We start from the raw sequence: 12,993 nt of genomic DNA, 5'->3' as shown, positions 1-12,993 counted from the left end.
ATACATTCAATAACACATTGACTAGACAATGAAATAAACGGTTCACAGAACACTTATTGTCCAAACAGCTGTCCTCAAGTGAAACTGTACAAAACATATGCTATATATTGTAGCAGCAGGGGTGGATTATGAATCAGGGCAACCCAAGTCACAATGATAAAGTTCACCCCCTTCTGCATCATTTTTATTATTTTCAATGTTTGGTTATAAGCCCTCATTATGTATTGTAATAATAAAACTGCTATGAACTATGACATTTAATTTTATTTAATACAATTATGTATACAGGACAGCTTACAGGGGTAGTCTGTACATGTGCTACCCAGATAAACTCCACTCAAGGTGGTGTATAGTACAGTAGCATGAACAATTTTGTAGCTACTGGTAAATTTTGGACTGACAATGCTAAAACAAGCAGCCAGGTGCAGTCCCCCTAACAAATGTTATCCTTAGGCAAGTGCCTCACATGCCTAATGGGAAATTCACCACTGTGTAGCTGTTTAGAAACTGGTTCTTAAATGTAATAATTTCATAGCCTTCAAAAAATAGAAACATTTGTTTAAGCAAAACAAGAGTTAGATAAAATCATCACATATAACCTATTAACCATTTATTTTTATTTTATTTCTTAAACTATATACAGGTATATAAAGATGGATGTATGTGTGTATGTTCCAGCATAACTGTAAGGAATCCTCATTTTGCATCACGTCACTTACCAGTGCTCTGATGTACTGGCCTCCAGAGGTCACATCTTCAGCCTGGCAGCATGTTCCATGATTGCCTGCAATGTGCAGAGACTCTCTCCAGTGTGTACCCCGCTTGCCATACAGCATGTACCCCCATGTATTCCCACCATCTCCAGAGTATGGGTGCCGCCATGAGTCCTGCAGTCAGCTGAATTGGTGCTATCCACTCCTGAGCATTGGAGCACTCATATAACTTGATTCTCCAATCCCTGCTGTCCAGGGGGTATATACTCAGAGTTCCTGCTCAGTATCATGGCCTTGAACAACGCATCACATCCTGTGAACAAGTGTATCCTGGCTCCGGTCTCCTGTCTTCAGAGATTCTCCTGTGTATTAGCTCTGTGGAACTATAGGCATCAGCAATCCAGTTTGGTGCAGTTCCATCTGCATTCAGATGCAGTCACTAGCAGTCTCCAGTGACTTTCTAGCTTCAGTGTCTCCATGAAACTACATGCTCCAACCATCCAGCTCTGCTATAACTTCTTCCACAGTCAGCTTCCACTTCTACATGCAGTAAGAGACTCTCTCCAGGTGCTGTCTCATCATTCTCACCTGTGTGTTGTTAATCTGCATTCAGCACTGTGCTATTGCATCCAGCACTTAAACAACCAGCTAGTTTATTACCAACTGACACCTGCTATAGCCTTGCTTGGCTCTATGGACTTTGTGCATATATTCTGACTGTGTGACTCTATTGCTGTCAGTTTCCAGACTGATTACCGGAGTTACTTATTGCCTGTATTTACTACCATCGTTTGCATTACCTAGCTACTGCATATTGATCCTGTTACCATCGGCTTCCAGGCCGATCATCACAGTTTGCTAATTACACTGGTTCCCAGACCAGTTCATTACCTGTGACTGTTATTATACCATTTGTATTACTTACCTCCAGAGTTCTGATTTCATTGCCATCGGCTCCCAGGCCGACCATCGTTATTTGCAAGTTGCTAATGGTTTCCAGACTGAATACCAAAAGTTACTTATTACCTGTGTTGTTCCATCACATTATCCCATCGGTTTCCAGGCCGATCCTCTGTGTCATTATTTAATCTCAGTATACAGACTCTGCTTCACATCGGCTCCCAGGCCGACCAACAATTATTTGCCATCGGCTCCCAGGCCGACCATCATTGATTGCCATTGGCTCCCAGGCCGGTCATTGCTATTCTCTAATTACCTTTGGTTTCCAGATCAGCTCATTCTTCGTGACTGTACTTAAAACCAATGTCAGCTTCCACGCTGTGAAACTTCTGTATCGTTATTCCAGTTCCAGTAATCATTATATTGCTGTGTGTATTTAATACAAATCATTGTGCACATGCCACGGCCTCCTCGTTTCCTCCATTGTACCACCACTGACCCACTAGTGCCCCCTCCGGGAACAGACATTTAAACAGACCTGACAGTTTGTTCAAGTCCCATGGACTTGAAAGGCGCTCTGATTGTGGGGTGAGGGGCCCTCCAAGGTTTTGCATCACAACTCGATGGTCAGGAGGCTGTGCAACAGCAAGGGATCCAGTTTCTACAGGGAATGTCTACCCGCTTGGATACTTTGCAGCAATATCTTCCAAGTTACGTTTCTCCTCCGGCTCCTGTTTTAGACACCCTGCTCCAGTTCCAGTTATTCCAGCTTCTACTGCTCTATCCATTCCTATGGTTGGACCTCTTTCAAGTCAGCCCTATGGCACTCCCTTTAAAGCTAATTATCCTGAGAGGGCAACGTCCTCTTTCAAGGGTTCCAGGAGTCTTCTGTCTCCTGCTGTGAAACCTGAACCAATGAGGACTCTCTGTCATCGATTGGAACAACTTCAAAGTCTTCTATCAAGAATTATTCCAAAAATACCAGAAATCCTAGGAGGTGCTTTAAACACAGTAAAAAGTCCTGCTCAACCTACTGAGACTAATACAGCCACTGTGTCACACTTCCTTAAAACTAAAGTCTCTCCTCCTGTGCAGAGAGAGGGTAGATGGCAGAGCAACCCACACTCCAAACTCACAGAAGCTGAATGCCGACATCGCAAGCAGCTTCACCTCCATTTCTACTGTGGGAGTTCTAGCCACCTCATTAAAGACTATTCCCTCTGCAAGTCAAAAGTTGGTGACAGGTCCCAACATCACCGAGTTCTCACCTGCAAACCTTCCCATGTATCGTCTACAGTTCCAGTTTCCTCTATTCCGGACAGTCGTGTCCAAAAAGTCTACAATTGGGGTCCTGTGACAAATAGGCCCAATTTCAAGTTCAGAAATCAAAAGAGACTGGCTATGTTACCCATAACTAAAGACGTTTCTATTTCTACAGCCCCAGGTGGAGCATCTGATGTTGTAACCCCAGAAGGGGTATCTGATGTTCAGATTCCAAAAGCAGCATCCCGGCATGCTACACAAAGAAGTGTGTCTGATCTGTTAACCCCAGGAGGGGTCATGGGAGTTTCATCCTCAAGAGAGGTATCCAGGGCTAAGATCCTAGGAGGAATTCTTAAAGTCACAGATACAGATATGAACTTTTGTTCATCATCTTCTGAGAGTGCTACCAGCTCTGTACAGCTCCAAGATGGATCATCTGAACATCCGGATTCTGTCTATAATGAGTCAAGTATCAATGGACCTAACCCAGTTCCAGCCGACGGTCCAAAGACTCCACTGGTTACAGACAGCCAGATTAGCTCCGTTTCCAATAATGAGCTACCTCCTACAGTTCCAGCCGATTCCAGCATCTTCAGATCTAATCCTGTCCTATCCGTTAATCTGAAGACTCCTCCAGTCCCAGCCGGTTCAAGCTTTTCTGGACCCAATCCAGTCACATCCGTCTGTCTGGATCAGCCTCCTTCAGTTCAATTCAATTCAAGAAGTCCTGGACAAATCCCAGTTCCATCGTCTGTCCATAGACGCCTTTGGTTCCTACCGATTCCAGTTCCTCCGAGCCAAGTCTGGTTCTCTCCAGTGTTTCAAGTAATGAACTGTCGATATGTCCAGAGTCCACAGTTCTTGCAGATATTGCAGTTGCCTCAACCCAGATGGAGGCTCTAAGCATCTCATCCCAAGATAAAGTTTCTAGTGTTCAGTCAACATCAGCTGGGATCTCCTGTCAGTTATTTCTGGAGATGACATCCTCTTGCCATTATAGAGTATCTCAAGTTGATTCTACTGCTGCTTCTGAATGCTTATTCCAGTCCTCTACTCTCAAGTGTCCTACATTGTCTTCTGAGACTTCAATTGACATTTAGCCTTCCAAGTGTCCACTTGATACTCCAGCTCCCATTTACTTTGATGGTGATTATGATCAGTCCCATGCATTAGCGAGCCAATACCTTGCTGTTACTGAATCAGGATCTTCAATGAGTATTACTCCAGTCAGTGCAATCAGATATTTTCTCCTATTCTTTAGTGGTAAAGCACTGGATTGGGCAAATCCTCTCATTGAATCTAAAGCTCCAACACTGATGATCTTGCTGCTTTCCTCGAAGCAGCAAAACAGGATTTTGCTTCAAAGTTAGGCCATCTAGAGCCATCTGGGCATTCTGCCCAATTTGTCAACAGTCTACATATTGCTAAATCCTCCCCAGCATCACTTTCTGTGCAAGATCAGGCCTCGTTAGACCAAGCTATCAAAGATCTCAAGTTGATTCTACTGCTGCTTCTGAATGCTTATTCCAGTCCTCTACTCTCAAGTGTCCTACATTGTCTTCTGAGACTTCAATTGACATTTAGCCTTCCAAGTGTCCACTTGATACTCCAGCTCCCATTTACTTTGATGGTGATTATGATCAGTCCCATGCATTAGCGAGCCAATACCTTGCTGTTACTGAATCAGGATCTTCAATGAGTATTACTCCAGTCAGTGCAATCAGATATTTTCTCCTATTCTTTAGTGGTAAAGCACTGGATTGGGCAAATCCTCTCATTGAATCTAAAGCTCCAACACTGATGATCTTGCTGCTTTCCTCGAAGCAGCAAAACAGGATTTTGCTTCAAAGTTAGGCCATCTAGAGCCATCTGGGCATTCTTCCCAATTTGTCAACAGTCTACATATTGCTAAATCCTCCCCAGCATCACTTTCTGTGCAAGATCAGGCCTCGTTAGACCAAGCTATCAAAGATTTCCAAGCAGCGAAGAAAGGAAACATCGCAAAATTAAAACAGGGATCACGGACTTTTAAAGTTGCATATACTTCCATGTCTCCATCTTACAGCAACACATATGAAAGTATTGACTCCTCGGGTACAGCATCTACTCAGTCTTCTGAACAGTCTTCCAGTTCTCAGTTTTTCAATCCAACGCTTTCCAAGCATAATCAGGCTTTGTTGAATCAATGCAACAGAGATTTTAAGAACTACAGGAATTGGAGAACTTCAAAACCAGTTCAAAGTCTACCATCTGATGATGTAATAGTTGGCTACACTTCCGTTAACTCCATTCCTGGTGTTTCACATAGGTTCAAACTCATTGTACAACAGGTTGACATAGATATTGTTGTTCCTAAGCAAAAGACTTCCATAACCACGCTAAACATGGACTCTGACTCTGAAAGTGAGTTTGTTGATGACAACTCAAGTTACATTATGGGAAGTTCTATCCTTCCTAGCTATGTCTTCTCCCAGGAAGTAAATTCTGTCTCAAATGACCTTGAATGGTCTAATTGTTCTGATGATAAAGGTTTTTCTTCTGAAGATGAAAGTTGGGAAGACTTTTGAGGACCTCTGCTTTTGTGTATTCCTAAGTTCTTCTTCAAGGATCCTCAAGTTCCAGCGTGGGTGTTCGGTTCCCAACCATATTCGGTTCCCAACTGTCAGGAATCTGCAGTTTGCATCATGTCACTTACCAGTGCTCTGATGTACTGGCCTCCAGAGGTCACATCCTCAGCCTGGCAGCATGTTCCATGATCGCCTGCAATGTGCAGAGACTCTCCCCAGTGTGTACCCCGCTTGCCATACAACATGTACCCCCATGTATTCCCACCATCTCCAGAGTATGGGCACCACCATGACACCTGTAGTCAGCTGACTTGGTGCTATCCACTCCTGAGCATTGGAGCGCTCACATGACTTGATTCTCCAATCCCTGCTGACCAGGGGGTATATACTCAGAGTTCCTGCTCAGTATCATGGCCTTGATCAACACATCACATCCTGTGAACAAGTGTCTCCTGGCTCCAGTCTCCTGTCTTCAGAGATTCCCCTGTGTATTAGCTCTGTGGAACTATAGACATCAGCCATCCAGTTTGATGCAGTAAGAGACTCTGTCCAGGTTCTGCCTCATCATTCTCACCTGTGTGTTGTTAATCTGCATTCAGCACAGTGCTATTGCATCCAGCACTTAAACAACCAGCTTGTATATTACCAACTGTCTCCTGCTATAACCTTGTTTGGCTCTGTGGACTTTGGGGATCATTCCAAGTTGATCGCTCACTAGCTACTTTTGCAGCCATGCAAATGCATAGTTGCTGCCCACAGGGGAGTGTATTTTCGTTTTGCAAGTGTGCGAATACGTGTGCTCCCGAGCAGGACAAAAATTTTTTTTTGCAGTTTCTGAGTAGCTCTGGACTTACTCAGCCCGAGCGATCAACTCGGAATGACCCCCTTTGTGCATATATTCTGACTGTGTGAATCTATTGCTGTCTGTTTCCAGACTGATTACCGGAGTAACTTATTGCCTGTATTTACTGCCATTGGTTGCATTACCTACTGCATTATGTTATGCACACCAGTGCCTGCAGGAATGTACTGGTGTCAGAACTGTTATGCACTCCAGTGCCTGCAGGAATGTACTGGTGTTTGAACTGTTATGCACACCAGTGCCTGCAGGAATGTACTGGTGTCTGAACGGATAGGTATGCAAAGCAAATGAACTCACAGACAGACACAGAATACACACAAAGTGAACAGAGAAGCCCAGAGGCTAAGGAACTGGGTGTCTCCCTAGTATTAGTAATGCTCAGATGGGAAAAGCAAGATGTTGTGTTTTAATACGTAGAGAACCCGAAATGCTGTTGCTAAGGGCAACAGCAAAACCCTAAAGGGTTACCAACGGGTGTGGCAGTAAACTCCTTGGTCAGAGATGGAATGATAGACACAAGGTGAGTCTCCACAATCCTAATTCTCACTTGCAGTGCACAGGTTCAGCTTACTGCCACTAAACTGACACCTGACACCTTGCACAGTGAGACAGGTTTTAGGCAGGCAAGTCTTAGAATACAGCCGCAAACTTGCTAAGTTCACAGAGTAGTAAAAGAACCCCAGCAAGCTAAACGACTGACTCCAGTCTTACTGCTAGGTCTGGATTGGCAGAGTGTAGTACCAAATCCCCAGGCCTATTTGCAGTAAGCAACAACAAATACAAAGCTACACAGTACTGGCTAACTTTCAGGAACTGACTAACCAACAAAGATTCAGCAGCATCTGCTTAACCTGAGAAGAGGCCTTATAAAGCAGGTGCTGTCCACGCCCCACTCAGACCTCACAGACTGTGGGCACAAAAACCAGCACCGGATCCCCTGCCGTGCACAGAGCCTGTAACCACTGCACAGCAAAAGACCCGAACCGGAGTATCAGCTGCGCTCAGGTTACTCCGCTAGCACTTGTCTCCCGGTTACCATGACGACGTGGCAGCACAGGGCAGGAGACCCTAACACATAATCATCCTGTTACTATCAGCTTCCAGGCCGATCATCGCAGTTTGCTAATTACACTGGTTCCCAGACCAGTTCATTACCTGTGACTGTTATTATACCATTTGTATTACTTACCTCCAGAGTTCTGATTTCATTGCCATCGGCGCCCAGGCCAACCATCGTTATTTGCAAGTTGCTAATGGTTTCAAGACTGAATACCAAAAGTTACTTATTACCTATGTTGTTCCATCACATTCTCCCATCGGTTTCCAGGCTGATCCTCTGTGTCATTATTTATCCTCAGTATACAGACTCTGCTTCACATCGGCTCCCAGGCCGACCATCGTTTATTTGCCATCGGGTCCCAGGCTGACCATAATTGATTGCCATCAGCTCCCAGGCCGGTCTTTACTGTTCTCTAATTACCTCTGGTTTCCAGATCAGCTCATTCTTCCTGACTGTACTTAAAACCAATGTCAACTCCACGCTGTGAAACTTCTGTATCGTTATTCCAGTTCCAGTAATCATTATATTGCTGTGTGTATTTAATAAACATCATTGCACACATGTGCAGGAACTTACTACGGCCTCCTCGTTTCCTCCATCGTACCACCACTGACCCTCTAGTGCCCCCTCCGGGAACAGACTTTTACAGAGACCTGACAATAACTCTGGAATACCTGGAGCAATTTAAACCAAACTTGGTACACATATGACTTACAACCTGGACAAAATAGTGTGGGTGTAAGACACCCCTAGCACTCCTAGGGGTGGGGGTGAGAAGGGGGTGACATGTTAAAATCCATAGTTTTTGGGGTCACTGAGATTAATAGTGATGGGTGCAATGTAAATAGTCCACCAAACTTGGTACACATATGATTTACTATCTGGACAAAAATACTGTGAGGGTAAGACACTCATAGCACCCCTAGAAGTGGGCATTGGAAGGGGGTGACATCTAAAAATCCATAGTTTTCGTGGTCGCTGAGATGAATAGTGATGGGCACTATGAAACAAGTCTTCCTGCGTTAAGATTTCTTAATGCAAAGCCGCGGGCAAAAATCTAGTAGTATATACCTCTCTACATGGCTAGGACAAGTCCATTATTATCTTGGAGATATTACATTATGAAAATGTCTTTTGTCATGTTATTATTTGTTTATGACTAGCCTTAGGCAATGTCCCAATGTGTTTTTAAAGTAACTCAACATTATACTTTACAAAATTATGGAGATTTTCTGGGTTTTTATCCTTGATTGTTAAGGATTATAATCCAAAGAAGAATGTCATACCAGTAATAAAGGAAAACAAGCTTTGAATTTCAGTTTATATCAATGGCCAGTATTTATAGGATACGTGATTGCTTTTGTAAAATGCAATCTGACTTCATGCATGGCCAAACAAACCAACTTAAGTGCATTACAACACATATACACAAACTGGCATGGGCCACTACAGCATTCCAATTTACTAGAACAAACTAACTAACACATTAGACCATATCCGCAGATTTATTCCTGAATCACATAAGCTATTCATGAACAAAGCCGCAATCAGCAATTAATTAGCAATCACAGTTAGGAGACTCAACATAGGAGTCTATGATTCTATGATCAACACTGACTCCAGGGTGCACCACCAACCATAAAATTTCATAATAATTTAAGGTACCATTACCTCATACACCCAAACTGTCCCGCTGAAAGAGGGACAATCCAATTTTATGAGACTGCACCACTGTCCCTTCCATGGGCCTTAGTGTCACTCCAGGGAAAGCGCTGTCACGCAATGCGCATGGCATCTATTCACACTGAAGAGAGAGGCTGGGGCAGCCCAGAACTTCAGAGAGTGCTCCACTTCTCCACTGTTTTCAGCGCTTGATACATCAGCACTTTATTTTATTTTATAATATTTATTATAACAGAGATATCCACAACTGATGGATGTTAAGCCCGTGAGAGCACCAATTTGTGTTTTGCAATATCTAAATGCAATAATTGTTGTATATTTTTGTACCTTATTATGTGTATGTATTTAATACTATGCATATTTTCTAATTGGGGGATTAGATAACGCATTATTGGGAACTTGTGAATGGTAAGTCCAGGTGCATAAATATACTTTGGGCCCCCCTCCTCTGACACACCCCAAGTTAGTATTATGTCACATGCCAGTAGGTGACAGGGAGTTGCAGAGGATAAGAGGGAGAAGCAGTGGGTGGCAGAGAGAGGCACAGAGTAACAGGGAGAGGTGACAGAGAGATGATAATAGGAGTGCAATCACACATTGGTGAGCTGTATGAAACCCTGATCCTCTCCAGCTCCGCTCCATCACCAGTGTACATGTAACAGTGGTTATGGATGTACTTGCTATCTATCAATAAGCCAACACCACTGGTTAAATAACTGGCCTGTTCATGGTTTGAGTCATCCACTGGTGTGTGCCTATATAAATGACTTGTGTGCAATATCAACACCTGCAAACAAATCATTAACAACAGTGGGAACACAGCAGCTAATGCCCTGTCTGTTAGAGGGGGGCCCACCCCCCTGTGCTTTCCTCTATTTGGCAGTCAGTCAAGTAGGCAATTACTTGCTGTGAGCTGCCTTTAATTCATATAAAGCTGTAATTTTTTTTCAATTCAATAGTTTTTATTGAGTTTTAAAGATTGTACAAAGCGCAACAATGCAAAACAAAATAGACATTAACCTTGAAAAGTATCTGTGTGCATGTATGGCTCATTATTTAGACATAAAACATTGAGTTGTGGTAACAAGTAGATCTCTGCAGAATGCCCCTTCACAACACATATCCAATATCAATGACTACTCAATAATAGTGTTAATCAAAATCAGGAAGTGCAAAGTATACTGAGATTTATAAACCACTATTGCAACAAGGAAATATATATGGCTGCAAAAATTATATATATGGCGGCAGTCAAGTATCTCCTAAAAATAAGAAAAAACATCATATATAGAAAAGCTGTATTTGATACATACTTTATGCATCCACGTTTGAATATTATATATCATTGATTAAATCTTATGATCTTAATTTTGTCGGCTTGCCGAGTAAGGAGACTATAACCATTTACCCCATATACTGAAGTACTTTTTTTCAGCCTTCCTAGCCAGGTATACAAATTTGTCATGTGCTGCCATTTCATTAACTAGGGATTTCCAAGACTTTAATATCGGGTCTTCACCTGCAAGCCAAAGTATGGCAATACAGACCTTAGCTAGAACACACAAATGCATTATAATTTAGTAAGATTTCATAGCTCTGTGAATTAGAGGCAGTATGCTTCTGCAGTGGCATTTTAAGAGAGGAGAGGGCCCATGTGCGCTTCCGATGAGGTCCCCCCTCCTCTCTGGCAGCGAGCAGACCTGCGGATTTGCAGGTGTCTGGGAGCATGGCACCCACTCCTTGTTCTGGGGACACGTGACCAAACCACTCAGAAATGGCTGCAGCGGCCATTTTCCAAGTGATTTGTGTCTGCAGTGCAGAGCCATCACTGAGGGACTCATGGGAGGGGTATGTATAATATATGGGTGAGGGTGTGCTGTGTGGCTTCCCCCGGAACCCAGGGGCCCGTGTGAACTGTACAACTTGCACTCATTATAGAAACGCTTATGAGCACCTGTGATCATCAGTGCTAACAGGCACCAGGACTCCCTTATTAGTCCAGCTCAGATGGCAAACTGATCCACACACAAGGTAAAATTCACCTTTCTGCAATAAGGGGCAGGTTCCTTAGGCAGTGGGGCCGACTCTGCTCTCTGCTCCCTTCATTAAGCCAGTCTTCTGAATTTGCTCAAAATGGTTGTGTGGTAGACCAGGAGAAAACTCATTGCTGGTCTGGGCAGCAGTGGGCCTATTAGTCCCCAGGGGCCCTTGTGCAATGCATCTGCTGCACCTATGGTTGTTTCGTCTCTGTGATAATGCATTCTACTGACTCCATTATACCTCAGCAACAAAAAGACTTAGGATTATATTTACTTACTGTTTTTTCCCCCTGTATTTCCTCAGACAGTACCAACTCTAAAATCCTGGTGCTGGTTATGCTTTGGAGGGGGGACCCCCATGCCATTTTTTTTCTACACATTTTTTTTTAACACTGTGCACACTCACAGAAGCCTGCACGGATCTCAATGATCTGTATAGGGCTACTACAGTCAAAATGCATGATACACAAAAAGAGGTCACAATTGACAGGGTCCCACAACCAAAATAATTTCCCATGCTCGAACAATTACTGGTGTGTTTAAACTCAGGCTAAACATGATTCTTAGTAAATCTAGCCTTAATATACCAGTAGATAGGAAGTTAATACCTTACTTCTGTTCTGGTCAGTGATAATCAAGAATGAATAACAACTTTGTTAGTTTTTACACTGGAACAATTGCTTTGATGGCCTGTAGTGGTAAAATTATGAGTACAAGGCAAATACAGAGCTCATCCTGTGGACCTATTTTTGTGTATCATGCATTTTGACTGTATAAGCCCTATACAAGCATGGGACACAACAATCCAAACTGGTAACATCAAGGATTCCATCCCTGTAATTTCAATAATAGAGTCTGAGATTTTAGAACATTGCTTAATAGGCAAAATAAATGTACCCTAACTATGGGAAATATGGTTATATAGCCAAATGCAATCTAAATCTGATTAATTGTATCAATACATTTTCACAGAGATCGGAGTTCCGGAAAGCTTGGCACCCTCAGAGATAAAACCGAAGGAGTAGAAATGCAGTTGGTGTCCAGACCAGAACACATCTAATTTGTAGACTACTGATGAGTAACAATGTAATCAAATAAAAACTCAGCTGAATACATTATGTTGCTCATTCATAACAGAAGACAAAATGCATATTGCATGCAAGGGCATTTATGATGTAAATAGTTTGCTATGTATGTGAAATGTTTTGTACAGTGCATCCGGAAAGTATTCACAGCGCTTTGCTTTTTCCACATTTAGATATGTTACAGCCTTATTCTAAACTGGAATAAATTAATTTCTTGCCTCAAAATTCATCAAACAACGTGAAAAAAAGTGTTTTTGAGATTTATGATAATTTATTAAATATAAAAACTAAGAAATCACATGTACATAAGTATTCACAGCCTTTGGACAATTTCACACCTTCCTCTTTGCAGCACCTCTCAAGCTCCGTCAGGTTGGATGGAAAGCGTCAGTGCACAGCCATTTTCAGATTTCTCCAGAGATGTTCAATCAGATTCAAGTAGGAGCTCTGGCTGGGCCACTCAAGACATTAACAGAGTTGTCCTGAAGCCACTCCTTTGATATCTTGGCTGTGTGTTTAGGGTCTCTGTCCTGCTGAAAGATGAACTGTCGCCCCAACCTGAGGTCAAGAGCGCTCTGGAGCAGGTTTTCATCCATGATGTACTCTATACATTGCTGCATTCATCTTTCCCTCTATCCTGACTAGTCTCACAGTTCCTGCCACTGAAATACATCCCCACAGCATGATGCTGCCATCACCATGCTTTACTGTAGGGATGGTATTGGCCTGGTGATGTGCGGTACCTGGTTTCCTCCAAACATGATGCCTGGCATTTTAACGCCAAAGAGTTCAATCTTTGTCTCATCAGAATTTTTTTCTCT

At 42.9% G+C, this 12,993-nt stretch overlaps 1 protein-coding gene across 1 annotated transcript in view; it reads left to right on the top strand.

Annotated features, from left to right (window-relative positions):
* Positions 1 to 12,319, top strand: part of NPSR1 (neuropeptide S receptor 1) — a 791,066-nt gene extending 778,747 nt beyond the window's left edge. Inside the window, exon 9 of the mRNA XM_063924892.1 lies at positions 12,060 to 12,319. Within this exon, the coding sequence (XP_063780962.1) occupies positions 12,060 to 12,147 (88 nt within the window). The 3' untranslated portion in view covers positions 12,148 to 12,319. The remainder of the gene's footprint in view (positions 1 to 12,059) is intronic.
* Positions 12,320 to 12,993: the final 674 nt, after the last annotated feature.

This window comes from Pseudophryne corroboree, chromosome 5, assembly GCF_028390025.1.
Source record: "Pseudophryne corroboree isolate aPseCor3 chromosome 5, aPseCor3.hap2, whole genome shotgun sequence".
NCBI lineage: Eukaryota > Metazoa > Chordata > Amphibia > Anura > Myobatrachidae > Pseudophryne > Pseudophryne corroboree.
Note: the sequence above shows the minus strand (reverse complement) of the source record. Positions and strands in the feature narration are given on the sequence as shown.